General features: G+C 40.2%; 1 protein-coding gene across 1 annotated transcript; it reads right to left on the bottom strand.

The window, feature by feature from the left end:
- Nucleotides 1-2,340: 2,340 nt before the first annotated feature.
- Nucleotides 2,341-21,248, bottom strand: LOC148045977 (uncharacterized). Its single transcript, XM_087714431.1, has 13 exons — nucleotides 20,855-21,248; nucleotides 19,687-19,906; nucleotides 19,000-19,425; nucleotides 18,309-18,708; nucleotides 17,630-17,734; nucleotides 16,926-16,978; nucleotides 16,201-16,243; nucleotides 9,744-9,883; nucleotides 6,484-6,720; nucleotides 5,481-5,525; nucleotides 5,306-5,350; nucleotides 3,214-3,255; nucleotides 2,341-2,413 (listed from the first exon to the last, which is right to left on the bottom strand). The coding sequence occupies exons 1-13, from the start codon at nucleotides 21,246-21,248 to the stop codon at nucleotides 2,341-2,343; spliced, it is 2,223 nt and encodes a 740-aa protein (XP_087570557.1).
- Between the last annotated feature and the right edge of the window lie 2,259 nt (nucleotides 21,249-23,507).

Raw genomic sequence — 23,507 nt, 5'->3', positions numbered from 1 at the left:
TTACTAATACTTGCAACTAATAACCCATTTAAGCAATGTCAGGAGGATATTTCTAAGTTTATATGGCAAGGGAAAAAAGAATTAGCTAAAAGCTACTGTAAGATGCTAAGGAAAGAGGGAGTTTGGGTCTACCAGATTTGAAACTGTATTTTGATGTCTGCCCTGGTTAAAACAATGGGTAAACCTCCAGAACAAGAGGCTACTTGAACTAGAGGGCCATGAATTAAGGTTTGGATGGCACAGTTATCTATGGTATGACAAAATTAAAGTTAATGTTGATTTTAATTTTCACTTTGTTAGACGTTCCACACAGTTTGAAATAAATATAAAACAAGGCTCTCTACAAAGCTGTCTCTTTGGATGTCACCCCAGGAAGATTTTTTAAAGAAAAGAAATGGTGGCAAATCCAGATTGGTTTATCTTTAAACTCTGATGACCCAATACTAAAGCTGAGGGAAGAACCTGAATCAGAAGGTTATGTTTTCCATTGGTTTACTTGTCAACAACTGAAATAAAGATTTAAATTGATAAAAAGAGTTATGGGTTTGACTTTGTTAAAAATGAACTGGAAACCTTACAGTGTGGAAATGATGAACATATTATTGCTAAGATTTATAAACTGTTAGTGAAATTGAATTTGAAAAATGAACATGTGAAACATTGCATGATTCAGTGGGCAAGGAATTTTAGATATGTGATGCTTGAAGAATGGGAAAATATGTGGATGAAGGGTTTAAAATTTACATTAAATTATAATTTAAAAGAAACTTTTTATAACATGATCAGTGGTGGGTTCCTACCAGTTCGGTCCAGTTCACCCAAATAGTAAAAATCAGGTGTACTTTTCTGAACCGGTAGTGATGGCCATGCCCCTGAACTGGTTCCCGGGTCACCAGTCGCTCACCCTGCCCCACCCAAGCCCTTCTCTGCAGCTTGTTGGCCTGAAGAGCTGTGCTCCTGATCTGTCTGTCAGGTAAGTCTGCAAGCTTAGCTACCTGCCCCTTCCCCGCAGCCCTGCCATGCTTCCGCCTTCCACATGGCCTTCCTGGTGGCCTTGTGACCAGCTTGCAAAGGCAGGCAAGAGGAAGGCAGCATGGAAGGCAGGGAAACATGGCAGAACTGCAGGGAAGGGAGCAAGCAGCCTACTCCCTTCCCTGTGGCCTTACAAGTGGTCTCCCATGCCCTCTTGCCTTCTGAGGTTGGTGTCCAGCCCAACCGATAATGATTAGGAAACTTGAAACTAAGCATACAAGAAGGGAATACTGGTGTGCATATGTGTTTAAAGTATTCATCCAGTTCTGAAAGGGGTTATCAGAGAGCTTCCTGATCCAAGGTTGCCACTAAAAACTTGAGTAGTATCTGACAAGAAATAAAGATTCTTCATCAGTTTTGGTTGATACGCTGGTTGTTACTTTTCTTGCAGGTGACAACCTGTCTACCCTTCACCTTGCTATGGTCATCTTCCACAGTGCATTGTTTTCAAATAGTCTTAAAATTTCAGTGGGCCAATAATGCTGCAAGATTTTTGAAGACTGAGAAATTTTCCATGCTACTCCAATGATTTATTAGCTGCACAGGATGTTTCTGGGCTCAACATTTAGTGGTCCTTTGACTTGGAAGCAAGATTTTAGAAAGAGTTTATATTCTCAGATCTCTCCGTTTGAACCATAAAAGCTTTTTCAAAAGCTGTTTTATTTTATTTTATTGCTCCTGACAAGTGAAGTGAGGAAAATTTAATGTTTTTCCTTGCAAAGGAGAACAGTCTTATACAGCTATTTTTTAAATTTACCATCAAGTAAATATTGTTTTATTCCTCAGTCTTTTTAATATCTGTACATTTTCATTTTGTATTGTAAATGTTGTGGATTCTTAGTCACATCGTGAATCTTATTTCACTTCCTGCTAGTGTGTGTTTGTGTGTGTGTGTATGCGTGTGCGTATTACAGTTTATAATCATAATTTTAGTTGCAGATATAAAAAGAACTGATACTTATTCTGCATTTGGTAACCTGGAAACATTTTATAGAGATGCAATAAATAAATGAATACATACATACGAGGGTAATCCTGCCACTACACAAATGTCATGTGAATGATCTACACGTTTGTAAAACATCATTCTGGCACCAGAAAACCTATATAGATTTTATCACTGGTAGTCACTAGGGCCATAAGTAATAAGAACTTTAGCCCAACCCAATTGCAGTTGCTCCAGATGGGAGAATAGCTATGCTGAAATGTTTTAAAGCGTCGTGATAAGGATAACAATAAAAAGGTGCATGAAAAAATGTATTTAATAGTAAAATATATAGCAATAAGCAGTGTTCCATATAAGTAGGATTAGTCTTCTTCCTCTTCCTCTTCCTCTTCCCCTTCCCCTTCCTCTTCCTCTTCCTCTTCTCCTTCTGAACTTCTGTAGATATAGAAGGAATAAAAGATGATATTACGGTGTGGTTATAAAACTTATTCTTCTAATAAGTCTGTTCAACTTTTGTCAAGCTATTATTATAATTGATCCAGTACTATTATTCTCAGGTGCTTCTAAAGAAATATCCAAATATTGAGGTGCCATTATTTTTTATGAAATGCAAGAATTTCAGTATTTCAGAGATGCATTTCAACAACCCTCTCATAACCAGTTGCTCTAAGAGAAACGGCTTCTGTAACCACCCATAGAATCTTCTCACAATGGCTACTTTGGGTCTGGCAGCATCACTTTCTATCTATGGTGAAATTAGGGAAAGGGAGAAGTGAAGCCATAAGGTGATCAGTAGGTTTCTGACTATTCTTCAAATATACGATCCAGTATAGGAGTAAATATAGGATACAGTTTAAATAGAAATAGAAAAGCAAAACTGAAAAAGCCCTCAATCTGTTAGAATCAGATAGATGGAAAAATGATTGCAATTACACCCACATGTATGCAACAGAAACATACAGTGAATATACACTGAAAGGAGCATCTGCTCCCTTTCGTAATAGGGGTTTGGTACTCCAGAACGGGAAAAGGCAAAAAGTTGTTGCTCTTTTCTAGTTTTGCTCCATCCTTTTCCTATTTCCCACTAGAACTTTTTCTTTCTACTGTTGAACTGTGAAATAAAATGATGAGATCATGAGATGTTTTACACATTAAATGTCCTATAATGCACTTAATAATCACTTCAAAAATTCTTAAAGAGAAATACTTCTGACTTGCACATTGAAGCTACTTACGCTTTTTTGGAACCACCTTCAGTTTCTTCTGCTTCTGAAGCCCTGGTTAAAAGAAAAAAATAAAAGCAGAATGTAAGTATTGTTGTGAATATTTTATCTTCACCTCGTCAGCTTGCCCTCCTCATTTATCTGTTTATTCAATTTAATTGCCACCCATCTTCTTCCTGAGCAACCCAGGGAGGCTTATAGCATAAAAGATAAATATTTCGAAGATTATAAAAATGTCTATAATCAAATTTAATAAATGAAAGGTAACTAAAAGATAAAAGATGGGGAAGGAGGGAGCAGGATGTTCAGTGGGGATGGGGGGATTGCCTCTTAATTCACCAGCCACCTCCAGTGTGATGTTGTCTCTTGTTGGGGCCCCAAACCATCTGGCAGGATCAGGTCTTCAGGTCTAACCTTATGGAAGGTCAGAAGGGTGGGAGACGATCTCATCTCAAGGGTAAGTTATCCCGATGGGCAGGAGCCACAGCAGAGAAGGTCCTTCTCCTGGACCCCGGCAGCCATAATTCCTTGACTGGAGGAGCCTGAAGATTGCCTCCTCTGCTGACGTGAGTGGAGTGGGCCAGCCTCAATGGGGCAAGACTGTTCCTCAAATAGCCTGGACCTATGCCATGCAGGGCTTTAAGGGCAATAACCAACTCTTTGAATTGCACCCAGAAGCAAGCTAGCAACCAGGGCAGCTCTTAGAGCAGTGATGTAACATGGGCCACTCTAGGAGTCTCAAGAACTGCCTGAGTTGCAGTTATCGCTTGTATGTAAGCTTGTTTTTGTATGGGTTCCTCACACACTAGATCTACCATTTTAGTCCTTTCCTTCCCAAATACTACTGCTTATGACTCGCTTTTCTTTGTCTCTCCAAATTCAGTCATGAAAATTTTATTTTATTTTATTAGTAAGAATGTTCTCTTTCATCTCACATTGTAGTCTCTTCTGTTGGGCCTAGAAGACAATCAACCCCATATATAAGGCTTCTTTTATCTAAGTCCCAGGTTGGAACAGAGTTAGCAGGTAAATGGGTGTGTGGCAGAAGAGGTCAATCCACAAAGGCATTGTGCAAGGCACTTCTCTATCCCTATTATACCAGCAAACAAATCAGTTTTGTAGCATCATTAACTCCATTTACTTACACTAAAGAGAGTGAGAAGATTTCACAAAACCTTCCTTAATGTGCACCAAAATAAAATAAGCCTCCCTGGGAGGGAGGCATTCTCTGCTGCTCAAATTTGGGGAGCAAATTATTTTGGACCGTTTCCTGAACTCAGCTGAAAACTCTCATTTGGGTTTGGGGAGTGGAACAGTCCGGAAAGAATGCTGTTTTTTGCCTTGTAGTTTTAACCAGGTTAGTGAGTGCTGGAACTAAGAGGCATCCTCTGCTTCCTAGTTCTGCTTCCCCCAATTTACATTTTTAATTCAGAATAATCTTAGAATCTGAAATGTCTTCAGCTACTAAAAATTGACCCTTTATTTTTCCAGATTATTTCATACTATTACAGTACGGGAAGAATTAGGATGTTTCAATTGTGTGTGCAGCATATTTTATTTTTGGTTTATATATGTAAAGGCTTTTAGGTGTGTAAAGTTGTTGATTTTAATAACAATGAAGCTGCAATAGTAACAGTACATATTAGATGTTGTTTTAAACAAACACATTACTTAGAAATAACTTGGAGGAAAAAAGTTCTAAGTGAAAGAACAGCCCTTGACACACTGTAGTACTCACTCAGTCGCTGGTTCGGCTTCACTAGCGGCCGTCTCTTTTTCTGACCTGACAAAGAACAAACAAACATAGAAGTTAAAAAGAATTCTGCTTCAGCTAAGATTGTCTCCTTTCCTTCCCAGGAAATATCTTGGAGGAAAAAGGTTATAAGTTAAAGAACAATCCTTGAGGGACTCTACTACTCACTCAGTCGCTGGTTCGGCTTCACTAGCGGCCGTCTCTTTTTCTGACCTGACAAAGAACAAACAAACATAGAAGTTAAAAAGAATTCTGCTTCAGCTAAGATTGTCTCCTTTCCTTCCCAGGAAATATCTTGGAGGAAAAAGGTTATAAGTTAAAGAACAATCCTTGAGGGACTCTACTACTCACTCAGTCGCTGGTTCGGCTTCACTAGCGGCCGTCTCTTTTTCTGACCTGACAAAGAACAAACAAACATAGAAGTTAAAAAGAATTCTGCTTCAGCTAAGATTGTCTCCTTCCCTTCCCAGGAAATATCTTGGAGGAAAAAGTTAAAGAACAATCCTTGAGGAACTCTACTACTCACTCAGTCGTTGGTTCGGCTTCGCTAGCAGCCGTTTCTTTTTCTGACCTGACAAAAACAGAGAAAACATTTTAAGAGAATAGAAGTTAAAAAGAATTCTGCTGCATCTAAAATTGTCAATTTAAAATGTAAAGTTGTAAAATTACCAGGAAATATCTTGGAGAAAAAAGCATATAAGTTAAATAACAATCCTTGCGAGAGACTCTACTACTCACTCAGTCGTTGGTGCAGCTTCACTAGCGGATGTTTCTTTTTCAGACCTGACAAAGAAGAGAAAGGTGTTTTAACAGAAGAGAAGTTAAAAAGAACTCTGATGCAACTGAGATTGCGTCCTATGGACACGTTATCCTGGGAAGGTAATGGCTCATTTCTTTTCAAACTTCTTAAAATGAAAGGAAGTTTAGACTGGATTTTCTCAACCTCAGGAACTTTTAGATGTTACTATTAAGCATGGCTGGCTAGGAAACTTTGGGAAATGACATCCACTCATCTTAAACGTTCTGTGATTGAGAAACATGCTGTAGATTAAATGTCTTCTCCAGTCTATTGGATATTTTTTTTTCCTATTGAGCAAAATAAATCAAATATCGCTCCATCCCAATTTGCTTGCCTAAAGATAAGGCTAGGAATTTCGAGCCGCCTCTCTTAATATAGCAACTCTAAAACACAAAGTTTATATAAATATGATTAAGAATAGCAATAGCACTAAGACTTATATACACCTCTTCATTGTGCTTTAGAGAGTCAGGTTTACAGAGTCAGCATATTGCATCCAATAATCTGAGTCCTCAATTTAATGACACTGAAAGGATGGAAGGCTGAGTCAATCTTGAGCCAATCAGGACTGAACTCCTGGCAGTGAGCAGTTGAGTTACCCTTCAATGTTGCATTCTAAACACTGTGCCACCTTGGCTCTTTCATAAACAGAATGAATTAGAATCTATAGGTGGATCTACCTTGAAGTTAATGAATATTGTCCCACACATATAACTCTACAGATACTCACAGTTTCTTTGAACTGGCCTTTTTAACAGGCGCTGGAGCTGGGGCTGGGGCTGGGGCTGGGACTGGGACTGGGGCTGGGGCTGGGGCTGGGGCTGGGGCTGGGGCTGGGGCTGGGGCTGGGGCTGGGGCTGGAGCTGGAGCTGGAGCTGGAGCTGGAGCTGGAGCTGGAGCTGGAGCTGGAGCTGGAGCTGGAGCTGGAGGTTTAATTGCTGCTGGTGGGGGTGGTGGCATTATCTCCCTAGGAAGACAAAGCAGAAACAGAGATTAATTCAAGTTTAAATGGTTAATAAAGAACAGAGTTGTGATCTTTTATTTCCTTATATGAACCCAGAACTTTACAATTTCTCTAAAGGTAGCAACAATTGTGTGTTTGCTCATAAGAATCCTAAAATGGCTTTGCTGCAAAACTCACAGCCTCAGCTCTGTTGAATTTGAAGTTTAGTTTTTCCAAAACATCTAAGCAGACTCTTCTAGCTTTTTTTCAAGCCTTTGATTCTTATATACGTGTATTTATTTTACCTATTCTCATTCTGCTTCAGCTTGTTGATTCATAGTTGAGAGTGTGACTTAAAGGTTAGCTGGGTTAAACTGTTGGACCAGGTGTAGGGAGACCCAGGTTCGAATCTCCACAAATGTCATGCAGCCCTCCGAGTAATTTGGAGCCAGTCACTTCCCGAGATAAATTTACCTCACAGGTTCGTTGCTGTTGGGATTAAATGAATGGGGATTCCTCTTTATGCTATCTTGAGCCCACAGGAAAAGAAATGGTAAAACACATATCCAAAAATAAGAACATAAACAAATATGTCTCTAACTTTGGTACTAGAAGTGGATTAGCTTTCTGGAAGCACCAGTGGTTCGTGTCTCTTCTATGCCTCGTGAAACAACAGAACAGATGCAGTAGAATAACAAATTCATGTTAGTCAATGTAAAATGTGTATGTGTCCTTGAAGAAAATAGAATCTGATCCCAACATAAAGGACTTCTTCTGCAGTTCTTTTAAAGCCTTAAAACTCTAAGGCTTTAAAGGCACATTTAAAGGCACATCTTTAAGCACATTTAAAGGCACATCTTAAAGGCACTGTCTTAAAGGTACAGTTGTTTATTTAATTGGTTCTGCACCCAGATGACATTCTTGTTCTATGTTAACCAATTTGGAGAGATTTGCAGAAATATTTTTGTTGGATTTCTTTATTTAACAATCATTCTTTGTGTGCATGATTTTACATCAATGTTGACTTTTTTGGCAAATGTACGTCTTGTCCCTGCAGTTTTCTAGGAAAGATTTCAAAAAGTGGTTTGCCATTGCTTCCTTCCTGGGGCTGAGAGAGTGACTGACCGAATGTCACCTTCCTGGTTTAATGCGCAAGATGAGACTAGAACTCACCACCTCCTGGTTTCTAGCCTTCTACCTAAACTACTGCAACAACTTGGTCTTTGTATCCATTGTTGCTGTTTCTTAAATATTAATTGAATTATATCTCCATTTTTGGATTTCTAAAATATAAGGAAAATGTAGTTATATTTGAAAAATAAAATACATTATTTCAGAGGATAAGTCCTATAATACATAGGCTAAAATACACACACACACACACACACACACACACACACACACACACACACAAAATATATATACTGGAAATTTAAAAATCCGATGAAATACCATAAATATTCTTCCAATGTTTTGAACCCTGCTTACTTACTCAATTGTGTTGGAAACAGCATTCTAAAGTTTTCTAATTTTATTTCAACAAAAATGCAAAGGAATTGCTGTGGTGCTCTAAATTTTAAACAGGGAAATAACATTAGTAATAGTTTTGTAGTATCTGTAGTAACTCACGAGGCTCAAGTTTTTCTGGAGGCCTGATAAAGAGCAGAAATTACAGAGTTTGTTGTTCAACAATATCTTGTACATGACGGTTGTAAACAAACCTATTTTCAAAACAATATTACACACAAGGGTTCTGCAGTGATGTATGCCCATGTTTAGAGAAAGCAGCCATTGCCAGAAAAGCTAACTGGTGTCCTCAGCAAACTACAGAAGCAGTATATGAAGAGAACATCCAAATGTTGCAGTCAACAAGGGCAACATCTGCAATTGCATATTTTTTTCATTTTTACAAAATTGTTGTGGCTTTATTCAATGGAAGAAGAAAGTAAGCATTTCTGTGGAGTGCCAGACTTTACCTCTATAAAAATATTTGTATGGCTGCCCATCTTAAACAAAATTCTGAGTAGTAATAATAATAAAATTAATAAACCATAAAATGAAACTATTAAACCATAAAATGAAAATGAAAACCAGGCTCTGCAGTCTTTCCTTTGGGATGTTTCACCACCAGATTCAGATATTCTTTTTGCATCCCTGCACCTGGGTTTGCTGAATCCTTTGTGGGGAGAGTGTTCCATAAGGTAGGGACAGCCACAGAAAAAGGCACACCTCTGAGCTCCCACCAGATGGCAAGACTGCAAGAAAGGACCTGGAGCATACCTACCCTATATGATCTGGTAGGAAGGGCAGGTACTGTCAGGGAGAAGAAATCCTGCAAATATCCCGATCCTTGGTATGTAGGCATTTAACGGTGACAACCAGGAGCTTAAATTACACCCAGAAGAAAACTGGGAGCCCATACAGCTCATACAACAGAGGTGTAAGATTGGCAAACCTAGGGTTGCATGTGCCACTGGTTTTGTGGCCACTTGTAGCTTCTGAGTTGCCTTCAAGGCAGTTGAAGTGATCTCAAGGACAGCCTGATGTAAAATGCATTGTAGTGATTTCAGTTGGACAAATCCAAATTTATTCTAAAAAATTTGTAATGAAAAATATAAAGATGTTCTCTAAGTTACAGAATGGGATGATTCCCACTCTAGTTTTACTTTGATCATGTCGCACAGGGGGGGTTCACTGGTAAATGCAATTACATTTGGAAGATTCAACGGTAAAAGGAAGCCCGGCTGTCAAAAAAACATGGTGGCTGGGCACTATCAAAGCCTGACATCAACCAGAGAAGACAAAAGCTCAAGGGAGTAGTGCAAGATAGGAAGATGTGGCAAGATCTGGTCCATTAAATTGCCAAGAGGTGGACATGATTAAATACATCCCCCTCCTCCTCCTCCTCCTCCTCCTCCTCCTCCTCCTCCTCCTCCTCCTCCTCCTCCTCCTCCTCCTCCTCCTCCTCCTCCTTCTCCTCCTCCTCCTCCTTTGTATATTTCTTTCTTGTAATGTGTGCCAAAGGGGAAAAAAGAAAAGAAAGATACCTTGGAGTTTCACGACTGAATATCACTTCCTCTTCAGAGGATTCTCCACCATGAGTTTTATCACCGCTGAATTTTTTCCATACTTTATCTTGATACATTTCCTCAAGCCAAGGAGGCTTGTCCAAAGAAGGTGCTGAAGTCTAAACATGAGAAAAGGATGTGAAATAATGAAAATAAAACTTCAGCTTGAGGTTTTAATGTTCGTGTTGCATTATCATTTTATTTATATCTCTGATTCAAATTCCAGACCCTGGAATGGAGGTTCTTTCTGAAGGAACATGTGACTAGAAAATTAGAGCAAATTTAATTGTGAACTCCTAATTAGGCCATGAGTTTTAGCTCCCTCTTTATCTATGATAGAGAATTCTGGAATGTACTTCTGCTAATTAGTGTTAATAGCAAATAACATTAGTTATTTTTAACATCAGTTAAAAAAGTATTAGCATTCCTAAACTTTGCAAGGGTTGTTATGCTTAATATACGTATGTTATTTAATTTGGATTTAATTATGATGCATGAAATAAATGTATGCCTTAGCGTTGTATGGAAATAAGGCTCTTATCAATTCATCTGGTAGATACCACTCTGGTTTAAATGAATTGTTTGGTTTGGTTTGGTTTATTAGATTTATATGCTGCCCTTCTCCCAAGGACTCAGGGTGGCGTACAACATTAAAAGAAACACATAATACAAAAGTTAAAAAAATTAAATAGAATATCCCAAACAAACCCAATTAGAATTAACAATAACATTTTTTTAAAAAATTCCAATTAAAATTAACAATGATCAATAATTTATTTTGTTTTGTTCAAGCCAGGCTGGCTTGCTGGAAAAACCAAATTTTTAGGGCGTGTCGAAAGGATCGGAGGTTGGGGATTATACGAAGCTCCGGGGGCAGCTCATTCCAGAGGGAAGGCACTCCCACAGAGAAGGCTCTCCCCCTGGGGGTCTAGCTGACACTGACCGATGGCACCCTGAGGAGGCCAATTGTGGGATCGCACTGGACGGTGGGAGGCTACCGGTGGCAGTAGGTGGTCTCGCAGGTATCCTGGGCCAAAGCCATGGAGCGCTTTAAAGGTCATAATTAGTACCTTGAATCGCACCCGGAAGACAACCAGCAACCAGTGCAGGCTGCCTAAAAGGGGTGTAACATGGGAGCACTTAGGTGCCCCGATGATAACCCGCGCAGCCACATTCTGGACCAGCTGAAGCCTCCGGGTGCTCTTCAAGGGCAGCCCCATGTAGAGAGTGTTACAGTAGTCCAGGCAAGAAAGAACGAGAGCATGAGTGATTGTGCACAGAGCATCCTGATCCAGGAAGGGGCGCAACTGACGTACCAGGCGAACCTGGTAAAAGGCCCCTCTGGTCACGGCCGTCAGGTGTTCTTCTAAACTAAGCTGCATATCCAGGAGGACACCCAGATTGTGGGCCCTTTCTGAGGGGGCTAAAATTTCTCCCCCTGTCATCAAAGATGGAACAAGATGCACAAATCGGGATGATGGAAACCACAGCCATCCAGTCTTGGAGGGATTGAGCTTGAGCATGTTCCTCCCCATCCAAATCCGCACAGCCTCCAGGCATCGGAAGGCTTCTTAAGGAGGGGCCTCACCACCGCCTCCTTCAAGGCAGTTTGAAAGAACCCCTCTCAACGAGCCAGCCTCATGTCACCTCCTGGGAAGCCGAAACTAACCAAGAGGGACACGGGTCCAGCACACAAGTGGCAGCACTGAGTCTTCCCATAATCCCGTCCATGCCCTCGGGGGTCACAGGGTCAAACTCATTCCAGATGGTCTCCACAAGATTCATCCCCGTCAACTCGCCCGAATCTACCCAGGCAGAGTCCAAGCCTGTCCAGATCTGAGTGATTTTATCCTGCAGATATGAACAAATTCTTCAGCCCTACCCTGCAAAGGGTCTTTCCCAGTTCCTTAGTTAAGTAAGGAGTGGGTCACCCTAAACAGGGCGGCTGGGACGCGGTAAGAGTGGAAAAAAGTTGCCGCTTTGCTGCTTTTATCGCCACTAAGTAGGATTTAATATGAATTCTTACTAGTGTTTGATCAGATTCGGACCGGCTGGCCCTCCAACCACTCGCTATGCATCTTTTCCGGCGTTTCATCTCCCGGAGCTCCTCGGTAAACCAGGGAGCCACCCGGGATCAACACCAGGTCAGAGGCCGCAAAAGCACAACACGATCCAAAGCCCCAGTGGCCGCCCTATCCCAGGCTTCCACTAGGGCTTCAGTCGAGTTGTGAGCAATGGATTCCAGAAAAGTCCCAAGCTCCATCAGGAACCTTTCAGGGTCCATCAGGCGCCTGGGGTGGAACCGTCTAATCAGTTCCGCCTCCCTGTGGTGAGGAGTAGCAGTATGGAAGTCAAGCCTGATGAGGAAATGATCCGACCATGAAGGGTTGGATAGAAATATCCCCTAAATCTAGATCATTCATCCACTGCCCAGAGACAAAACTCAGGTCGAGCGTGTGTCCCCCATTATGGGTGGGGTCTTGGATTAACTGAGTTAGGTCCATAGCCGTCATGGAAGCCATGAACTCCCAAGCTGGCTCGGATGTCTCGCCAATGGAAGGCAGATTGAAATTCCCCAGGATCATAAGCCCGGGGAAATCAACCGCCAATCCAGCTAACACATCCAGCAGTTCCGGCAGGGCCGATGAAACATAGCAGGGAGACAGGTACGTAACAAAAAGGCCCACCTGAACTCCAAGGCCGCATTTCACATTTCACAAAAAAGGACTCACACCCGCCTATCTGAGGCACAGTGACCTCTTGAGGTTCGAGACTTTCCCTAATAACCACCGCCACCCCCATGCCCCTGCCCTGGGCTCTCGGCTGGTGAAACGCCCGGAAGCCTGGTGGGCATAATTCACTAAGGGGAACATCCCCTCATGGCCCAACTAGGTCTCCGTAATGCACGCCAGGTCCACTCTACCCTCTTGTATGAGGTCATAAATGAGGGGAGCCTTATGTACCACGGACCTGGCGTTAAGCGACACCAGCCAGAGACCAGGGTCCTGTAATCCCGAGCACCCAGGGGTATGAGAAGGGAGATGAGGGTCGTAACGCGCGATCACTCTTAAACAGCGAACCCGCGTCCCCCGAACATAATTTGGTCCTCAGCCCCCACCATATCTGCCTCTCCCACAAACAGTAGAGATGGTGAACCCCCCAATGGAATAGCTTAATGTCTCCCCCTGAATCCCAACCCTTCCCAGCACTCCCGACCCATGCCCATTAGTTAGCTCTGGCCTGTGCCCTGGCAGACTCCTCCCCCCAAGCCTGTCTGAGCCATCCGTATCAACCCCCCGCTCCCCCTTAAAATTTGATTAAAAAACCCCTGTAAAAAACCACTAAGAAGTCTCTTCTTCGAATTGTCACTATTATTCTTATGGAATCTTTTCAAAAGACCAATCTTGCTTCATGCATTCTATCTCCCACATTAATGGGTTTGACAGAGTGGAAAAGATGCTTGCAAAATCTTCCAAAGCCATATTTGTTCATCTTTGGTATATTTAATAAGTCACAAATGGTTGTAGCAAAACTTTTCTCCTGAAAAGATGCATTAGGAATAATGATAAATACACATTTATCACATTTGACTCAATACAGTGCACACATTCAGATTTTCCCTTCAAGTTTTGTGAATCCAGCCACTGGGATTTATTCCATAAATAATTTTCTGGTTATCCACAGTTTGATGCAATGTGGGAATTATGTAGTGGAGGGATTCAATTTATTTTACTACCAGTTCTGTGAGTGTGGATGGCAGGTGAAGGATACTGCAAAATCCCCATTCCCTCCCCAATCTCAAAATTTCCGCTAACGATTCCCCAGAACCTGTCAGAACTGGCTGAATACTACCTCTGGAACTATGTCTTAAAGAGTCTTCAAAATAGTTCAAAATATTGTTTTTTTTTTCCTAAATACTATAGCATATTATTTGGACATTTTAAATTGTTAGTCATCTAGAAATCACAAGTTTTGGAAAGTCTGGGCTCCAGACCAATGGCTGTTACAATGACCTTCTTCTTCTTTTACAGAGAGAAGCTAAAGTGGTTCTGAATTACTTCTACTTGAACAGAAAATAAGTGTATCTCCTGTTCCTGAAGGCAACTGATTGTCTTACAGGATCCAGAAGAAATGGTGAGAAGCAGGGAAAACTGGAAAATTCCAGAAGAACAGCTGGGAAGCTGCCATCTTTATCCACAAAACTGTCAATATGGAGTGATTATCCTGCCTAGCTTAAGTGACTTTAAAACTCAAGGAGTGACTTTAAAACAGGAAAGCTACTGTAATTTCAGAGTATAAAATACTCCAGAATACAAGACGCTCATTAGATTTTTGGGAGGAAAACAAGAAAAAAAATTCTGCCTCCCAGCATCTAGTAAACATCAAACAGCCTTGTCAGCTTCAGCATGTTATCGCAACCTGATTCAGTATGAGCGGCTGATTGGCAGTTGGATCAGCCTCCTGGAATACCGCCAATCAGCTGTTACAGGCTGTGAGGGTCACCAGTCTATTGCCGCCTCTGCAAGTCACATTTTTGGCCTATGCATGTCGTGTTTTCAGCCTCTGCAGACTCCATTTTAGACCCTTCCAGGCTGCGGGGATTGCCACAGCACATCACCACCGATTGCCACCTCTGTGTGTCACATTTTTGGCCTCCGCACATCACATTTTTGGCCTCTGCATGTCACATTTTCAGGCCAAAAACGGGGCATGGGGAGGCCAAAAACGTGATGTGCAGAGACCAAAAACACAACATGTGTAGGTGGTGATGTGCTGTGGTGATCCCCACAGCCTGGAACACATCTAAAATGGAGTGTGTGGAGGCTGAAAAAATGACATGCGCAGAGGTCAAAAACACCAAAGGGTGGGAGCCAGCAGGTGGGTGGGGCTCTGGCAATATTTGGTGTATACGACACACTGACATTTCCACCCACTTTTAGGAGAGGGGGGGGGAAATGTGTCTTATAATCCGAAAAAGTATGGTACATTTAGAGAGATGGGTAGAGACTTAATTTACCAAATAAAAGCCAACCTTTGTTAAACTGCAACCCAATCCTGAAGCTTACTTAATCAGAAGAAAATCTCATTAAGTTTAATATACTTCCAAAATGAATTAAACAAATTTAAGTAAACATCCAATTCACACATAAGTGATTCCAGGCAGCTTGCAAAATTTTAAAAAATCCACCATTCAATGATATTTTAATTTGTATTATTATTTTATATTATTATTTTGTGGTTATTCTTTTGTGAGATTCACAGCCTTTGGGGATGGTTGGTAGCTCAACAGCTCAAGTCCTAACCAAGGACCTAGGAACTGCTAAGGTAATGTTGGAGGGTATAAGATGTTCCAAGTAGGGTGTTTTTTGTAGAATCAGAATGTTCAAGTCCGATAAATTTAGAATTTCCAAATAGCGAGGTAGCCCTTTAGATATTGCTCCAAGGGCTCCAATTGCAATTGGGATAACACACAATTTCTTTTTCCACAGTCGCTCAGCTTCAATTTGCAAGTCCTGGTACTTTGTGATTTTTTTTCTTGCTGCTTATCTTCAATTTGCACATCACCAGGTATTGCAAAGTCAATAAACCAAACTTTTTTCTTTTCAACTATTGTTATATCAAATGTGTTGTGGGCCAAGTGCCTACATTATTATTATACTATATATATATATGTGTGTGTGTGTGTGTGTGTGTGTGTGTGTTTTATTTGTGCTGATAAATAAATAAAGGGAGACTAGTATAGATCTATTTCAAGCTATTTAGCTCTCATCAGCTAGCCATACCCTTACCCTTACTCTTGTGACGAGCCGAAGGACAGATGATGGAAGCAGTTAGCTTCCTCCCATAATTGGGGCTTACCAGGGGTTGTAAAAATCTTATATCTTATATATATATAAAATATACCATCATCATCATCATTACTATTATTATTACTACTACTACTACTACTATTACTACTACTGTCAGCCAGATCTTTAGACTGTTTTTGACATTTTCATCTACCTATTGAATCCTAACCAAGGACCTGGGATCGGCAAATCTGGATGTTTGACAGTGTTACAGATATCGTCACAAGATGGAAGCAGTTCCAAGTAAAGCCGCCTTCTGCAATTGACTAATGGCAAATTTGTCAATGCCAATGATGGTGTTCAAGTGGTGCTCCAGTTGTTTTGTGACTGCACCCAAGATTCCTATTACTATTGTACTACCCTTGCTTGCTTTTGCCATCATTGTTCTATTTCTATTTGTAGGACTTTGTATTTTGTTATCTTCTCCATCTTAACTATCATTATCATCGTTGCTGATGTTGTTATTATTTATTTATTTATGTATTTATTTATTATAATACTTATGGGAATGTGGAGTCATGTTTTTCAGATCCAATAAGAAAATTGAATCTAGCCAGATCACAGTGATTGTTTCTGCATTTATATACCTTTTTTTCAGGTGTATCTTCCTTCTGACTATCCAGAAATGTCCTTAAAGAAAACAATTTAAGAGAAAAATAGTAAGATCCTAGACTGGATAAAACCCTTTTGACAATGTTAAAACCAAATATGGCATACATTTCTGTACTGGAGGAGTATACAAATGCTTATCATTTAATGAAAGATGTATATACTTCTGTTTCTCAAAATGGACTTAAAAGGCTTTTGAGTCACAAGAATCTTCCATGGATGTACAAACTATAACCAAGCAGCAGAATTAATTGTCTCTTATACTGAAACCCACACCTGCAATTGTCTCCAAAGTTTTAAGAGTTCATGCTGCAGGTAACCACAGAGCTGTTTGGGGTTTTACTTATTTTTGGCTTCGTAAGTATGCATGTCGTCCTGGAAATCTGAACTTTAATATTTGTTTAGCACTGAAAATAATTGAAAGTTGCCAAGAGGAGAAGGGAAAAAAGGATATGACATCAATTGAGGAATGTAGCAGGAAGCCAATGCTGAACATGCAAATTCAGCCAGCAAAAAAATCAGACTATTTGGCAATATTTTCAATGTTTTCAACTTTTAGATGCAGCATCTTGTGAACTAAAATTTGCTTTTTAAGAGTGAAACTTATAAGTGCATTGCCACCTAATATTGAGACTGTTTCTCGTGCACAGGATTTTCACAGTAGAGTGTTGCAAATAACTAAGAATCTCCAGGCAAGAGTTACCGTTTTACAGGAGGGGTTTCTTCTCCTCCTTTGGCAGATTGATGAGAACAGATCTGTTGAATCCAAAAAGAGAGGTGTAGTTGTGAGAGATGTGAGGAATGAATGTATATATTTTTCAAAGTGAGGAAAAAGAATCAATGACTATCACAGAGAACAATGTTTTTTCTCTGCTTCTCAATAAGAAACTTTTCTTTTTCTTCATCTTCTGCTTATAAAAAGGTGTGGGGTCTCCAACATGGTCTTGGTAAACCTCATAAGAAGATCTTATGGAACAAATCAAGCATACCAACCAGACGTTCCCTCTCAGAATTGAAGATGGAATGAATCCAAGCTTAATACACCCATTTAGTCATGATTTATTTCCCTCACCAATAATTTTACAAAAATCAATCTTACCCTTTTTTGAGGTTCGATATATTATATTAATATATTGAATATATTATATATTAATATATTAAATATTAATATTTACATCAATATTTAATATAAACATTAATATTTATATTAAACATTATATTATACTATATTAAATATCCTGATTGCAGTAATGTGGTTTCTGAGTTACAGTGTTCAAGGAAATGCTGGCTCTTCACTAAAGCAGTAGATTGAGAGTTTGAAGAAGTTTATCTTTTCATTATTGAACTTTGAAATATAACGTGTAAATAAATTAATATAAGGATCTCTAGATAAATATTTTAGCTTACCTTAATCAAAATAATTATTACAATAATAACCGCCATCACTGTTGCCACTGAAACAGCCAACCTCCAATGGAAGCCATTCCCATATTGTCGAATTCCCTGCTTTATCTGCATGGTTAAACAAAGAGAAGTAAAGTGGAAGATGGGCCTTTGTATATTTTAACATAAGAGCTCCTTTTCTTAAAAGTAAAGTATATTCAGGAACACCTACCCTTTAAAAGCAACAACAATTTTACTGATCCATTTTTATTAATCATATCTGAAATTTCTGATTTAATACTAATAAACATCATTTGGTTTTTCCCATTTTCAGGTTTCAGTTACTTTCACTTTGTGCTATATGTGGCTCTCCCCAGATGCTGATCACAATTTGTAAGAACCTTAAATGTCGCTTATCCTGGTATATAGAAATGGGAATCAGGCAGAGAAGAGGTCTTGACACATGCACATTACAATAAACAATTTAACAAGGCTTTTACTCAAAAAGAGTAATTGTCTTTACAGAAATTAATACACAATTTGGATCACAATTTGAATTTGCATCAATCACAAATTGAAATAACTATTTGAATTTGCATCAATTGGGCCTTCTGGGGGGAAAAGGGGAGACATCTAGGTAACCAAATCTTGTAATACTTCCATTTGCACACCTGATAAGATTATTTATCTAGGTTGATTATACCTCATCAGAAGGTTTCTCCATTGTTCTGGAGCTTTCTGAAGTCATATTGGTTTCATTTTTAGCCACCAACAAGTAGGGTTTCAACCAATCAGATGGTTTCTGGATGGGTTTTCTCTTATTGAAGAGTCTCATTGCAAGCCCTATTCTAGAGATGAGAAGACCACAAGACGTCTGGGTAGTCAGTTCTCTGCAGTTCACTTTTATAATACGGATCAACTGGGCAATTAGGATCCTCAGAGGCTCTTTAAGGATCAGGTGTGCCAGCTGTTTTTTCACCTCAGCTTCAAAGACATCGGCCTGAAGAAGATAGTTTTCAGAGCTTGACAAAATGTCAGATGAAGTGGGGGCAGACATGGTTTGTTCTTGATGCTCCCAATCCTCTTCATTGGACAATATTTTATCAGGCAACGGTTCATTCAAAGTTTCAGACTCCTCGGTATTAATTCTGGAGCTTGACAAAATGTCAGATGAAGTGGGGGCAGACATGGTTTGTTCTTGATGCTCCCAATCCTCTTCATTGGACAATATTTTATCAGGCAACGGTTCATTCAAAGTTTCAGACTCCTCGGTATTAATTCTGGAGCTTGACAAAATGTCAGATGAAGGGGTAGCAGACATGGTTTGTTCCTGATACTCCCAATCTGCTTCATTGGACAATGTTTTATCAGGCAATGGTTCATTCATCATTTCAGACTCCTCGGTATTAATTCTGGAGTTTAAGTGCCTGAGAAGATTTTCCTCTCTTGCTTTCTTAGACTCAAGTTCCTGTTCCAAAAGTTTCTCTGCAATCTGTTCGTTCTGAGGATTTTTCTTTTTTGTCTGTTGTCTGATTACAAGGTGTTTTCCATGATTTTGCCTTGCTGATCTGTTGCCAGGTTTGAGTATGAAGATGACTTTACCAGGCTCTTCTTCACTACCATCATCCACTATAGTAGTAGTAGTCAAAAGAGGCAGCTCAGTTGGAAGGTGAAAAATTGAGCGCTTGTGTAAAGAGTGAATGGATGCTTGAGGAAGCTTCTTAAGGGAAGAAAACTGCTGAGAATCTAGCAACACTGCAGGCTTCTCTGTTTTTTCAGCCACGGAATGTGAAGCCCGTTTTCCTCGCTCTGCTGAAAGTCTAACAGGAGTTTTTGCAAATTGTTTGCCTTTTGTCAGCAACCTAGCAAAAACATCTTCTTCACCTGTTTTTCCCCCAAGCTCATGATCTTCCTGTACCATTGTGTGGTGGCTCTTTAACCTTTCTATAGGGATTTTAGCACTCAGACTGATTTCACCAGAAGCTTCTGAAATTCTTGGAGGCAATTTGTTTTGAATCTCAGTTTCCTCCTTCTTTCCTCTTATTTTTTCTTTTAGAGTCACTTTCGGCCCCATATTAAACTCTGTATTCACCACCTTTTGAATCTCCAGTTCCTGAGTTTTCTCATTGTTTCCTCTTAGTTTTTCGTTGAAAGTCACCTTCGGCAACCTCTTAAGCTTCACAGCTTCCGAAATTTCTCCAGTAACTTCCTTTGGAATCTCAAACTCATAAGTTTTTTCTTTATTTCCTCTTATTTTTTCTTTGAGATTCACATTGGGCCACCTCTTAACCTTCAGAGCTTCTGAAATGTCTGAAACAAGCTTCTTGTTATTCTTCAGAGGAACTAGTCGCCTTGTCATCTTCCTCCATTTTTCCTCCATTTTATTTGAAGCTGGTTTTGCTTGCTCCTCTGTACGTGTTCCTTTAGGTGTTTTAAGTCTTCGCTTTTTTGTTACCAACTGAAGAAAGAAGTCTTCTTCTCTTGTATTTTTCCCGTGAACATCTTGTATTATTTTTTTATGACTATTTACGCATTCCAGGTTTATAGTCCTGAGGGTAATTTCATCAGAAGCCTCTGAAATTTCTGTGGCCATTTTCTTTTGGATCTCCAACTCATGAGTTTTCTCTTTATTTTCTGTTAATTTTGGTTTGGTAGCAACCTGTGGCCATTTGTTATTCTTCAGAGGGAGGAGTCGCCTTGCTACCTTCCTCCATTTTTCATCCATTTTATGTAAAGCTGGTTTTATTTGCTCTCCCCTATGTATTGCTTTAGTTCTTTCAAGCCTTCGTCTTTTTGTTACCAATTGAAGAAAGAAGTCTTCTTTTGTATTTTTCCCAACGACATGAACCTCTTGTGCTATTTTTTGATGGCTATTTAAGTATTCCAGGCTTATGGTCCTCAGGATGATTTCACCAGAAGCCTCTGAAATTTCTGCGGCCACTTTCTTTTGGATCTTCAACTCATGAGTTTTCTCTGTTTTTTCTGCAATTTTTGCTTTGGTAGCCAGAGGTGTTTGCCATCGTGCAAGCTTCCAACGCTTTTCAGCCATTGCGTATGAATTATGTTTTACTTGATATTCTGCAAGATATCCTGTGGTTTTTGCTAATCCTTGCCTTTTTGTTTGAAATCTAACACCTAAGTCTTTTTTTCTTTGATTTTTCTGAAGCCAATGATTTTTCTTTACCATATTCTGATCATTCTTTAACTCTTGATAGTTTTTAGATCTCAAGCTGATGCCCATAGAAACACCCACAATTTCTGTAGTTAAATCCTTTTGGAGTTCCAACTCTTGAGTCTTTTCCTTTTTGGTTATTTCTGCTTTAGATTCCACTTGTAGGACATTGGATGATTTGTACAGTTTTTTCAGCAGATTTTCATGAGTTTCATTCAAATATTCATGAGGATTTGATTTCGTTAATCTACTCCATAATTTTAAAATTGATGACCTAATAAATTCAATGGAATTACCAATTGTCTCCCGAATATGAGCATTGTAATAACTGGGGGAATTGGTTTTCCTTTTGCAATAAATGTTTGAGGCTGGGCATGGAAGTACAAATCCATCCAACCTTTCAAAATATACCAGCATTCCAACCAGGAAAATTTGGGTCGCAAAGAGGGCAACACATCTCATGATGCCCATCCCCTCTTGCTCACTTTACCCAAATGAAGGCTGCTTGGAATGTTGCAGCCAACAATTGAGGTGTGTTTATGCGGTTTCCAAGCAACCATGTTATTCCATAGGGAGGCTGCAGGATAATGCCACTGCTGTGACATCAGTTTACCATGATACCTGATATCATAGAATTGCAAAAAACCATGGCAACAATATAGATAGTGGCCACTTTTATAGATAATGAGTTGGTTTTATGAAATCACTCAGATATTTGTGATTAATGTTTTTGGTCAGAGTCACAGTACGGAATATATTCTGCTTCTGCTGGAAAATCAGATTATAAAGCCTGGCTATCATTCTCCAGTTCCTAAAATAAATTACTGCACATTATCATAGCTAGGAAACAGAGGGATAAGCAGTTGAGGAAGGAAAGTAGCAGAACTGATATATCTCCCCATAGTGCTTCACAGCATTCTTTGAGCAGTTTACAATGTTTACATTCTTTGAGCAGTTTGCAATGTTAACATATTGCTCCTAACAGTCGGGGTCCTCATTTTACCAACCTCAAAAGGCTAGAAAGCTGAGACAACCCTGAGCTGGTCATGATCAAATTCCACCTGTGGGCAGAGTTAGCCTGCGATAGTGCACATAAGATAATCATCCACAGAAGAAAGAGCAGAGAAATGAGAAGTAAAGAGCAATGGTTAGATTGATTTGTATCAATGTGGCCTTTTATTTTCCTCCCTTTTTTATGACAGGAAAATGCTTCCTGTCAATGGTGAACTAGGAGAGCATTTAAGGATCATGTATTTTTCTGGTCTAATGGGGGTGATGGTGTCAATGGACTCTGAGAAGGCTAAGACTGCCATCCCGGTGATGGGGGCTGTAACCATATGCTGGATCAGAGGGATGAAACAAGAGAAGGAGATCTACAAAGGCTAAAAACACTAGAAACCTAAGAGAGAAGACACTGCCAAACCAGTTGAAGTTAATTGCCTCAATTCAAGTCTGCACCAGGACATGGGCAGTTTTCTCCATCCTGGCAGCAATCTCCTCAATTACTTTTTCTGGACCATCTATCTGTAAACAATAATTTGTGAGATAAAATATACAACACACACCTCCTTCTGTTCTGACAAAAAGTGTAAAGCAATTAGCCATTAAAGTTAAAACAATGGCAGTTTCATTAGTTATTATTTCAAACACAGGCTGTAACCTTATAAGTCCATTCAACATATAAATGGGAGTTCTATAACCACACATTCCATTTTCTGCCCATATACCTGATTTCTAGAGGCCACTCATTGTAGATCTGTGGCCTGATTCCACATGAACAGGTATACCCAGTCAGTCACCTTGTTGTATGGATAGCAGGAAAAACAAAAAACATTATCTATATCAATGGCTAGGCAATTGCACATAGGGAACTTTCCCACATATCTAATATAAGCCATCTGTAGCATGCCAGTTAAGAATTTCATTACCCACATCCATCCATAACCCATTTCATTACCCACATCCATCCATAACCCATTTTCAAATGGGTTACTAGGTTGTGCCAGGTTAATTGAAGGTTGAAGGTTGAAGGTTTTTTGTATTTATATGCCGCCCTATTCCCAGGGGGATTCAGGGTGGCTAACAAACCCAAGGGGGGGGGGGTAAACAAGAAGGAAATACAACAAACAAGGTACAAAGGGAATTTAAAAAGACAATCAACAGTCACACGATTTGAGAGGGGAAGGGAACTCATCAACCCCAGGCCTGCCGGCACAGCCAGGTTTTAACGGCTTTGCGGAAAGCCTGGAGAGCGGTGAGGGTCCGAATCTCTGCGGGGAGTTCATTCCAAAGGGCCAGAGCAGCCACAGAGAAGGCCCTCCCCCAGGTAGTAGCCAGATGACATTGGCCAGTAGATGGAACCCGGAGGAGGCCTAATCTGTGGGACCAGTGCAGCTCGTGGAGGATAGGTGTAACGTGGGTGTACCGAGGTGTACCCACAATCGCTCGCGCGGCTGCATTCTGGATGAGCTGAAGTGTCTGAATGCTCTTCAAGGGCTGCCCCATGTAGAGCGCATTGCAGTAGTCCAGTCTTGAGGTCACAAGGGCATGAGTGACTGTTGCGAGTGCCTCCCGGTTCAGGTAGGGATGCAATTGGTGCACCAGGCAAACCTGGGCAAATGCCCCCCTGGTCACAGCCGACAAATGATGTTCTAAGGTCATCTGTGGGTCCAGGAGGACTCCCAAATTGCGAACCCTGTCTGAGGGGCATAGAATTTCACCCCCCAGCCT

The sequence above is a fragment of the Thamnophis sirtalis genome, unplaced genomic scaffold (genome assembly GCF_051295495.1).
Source record: "Thamnophis sirtalis isolate CommonGarterSnake01/CBP01778 unplaced genomic scaffold, rThaSir2_p1.2 scaffold_4, whole genome shotgun sequence".
Taxonomy (NCBI): Eukaryota; Metazoa; Chordata; class Lepidosauria; order Squamata; family Natricidae; genus Thamnophis; species Thamnophis sirtalis.
Note: the sequence above shows the minus strand (reverse complement) of the source record. Positions and strands in the feature narration are given on the sequence as shown.

Bases quoted from the DNA above. Each gene is read 5' to 3' on its own strand.
- LOC148045977 (XM_087714431.1), bottom strand. From the start codon at position 21,248: ATGGGCATCATGAGATGTGTTGCCCTCTTTGCGACCCAAATTTTCCTG. The intron at 19,907-20,854 runs GTGTTTCTATGG...CAGACATTTCAG, and splicing joins TTTAACTACAGAAATTGTGG to AAGCTCTGAAGGTTAAGAGG. The intron at 5,526-6,483 runs GTGAGTATCTGT...TGTTTTTGTCAG, and splicing joins AAGGCCAGTTCAAAGAAACT to GTCAGAAAAAGAAACGGCTG.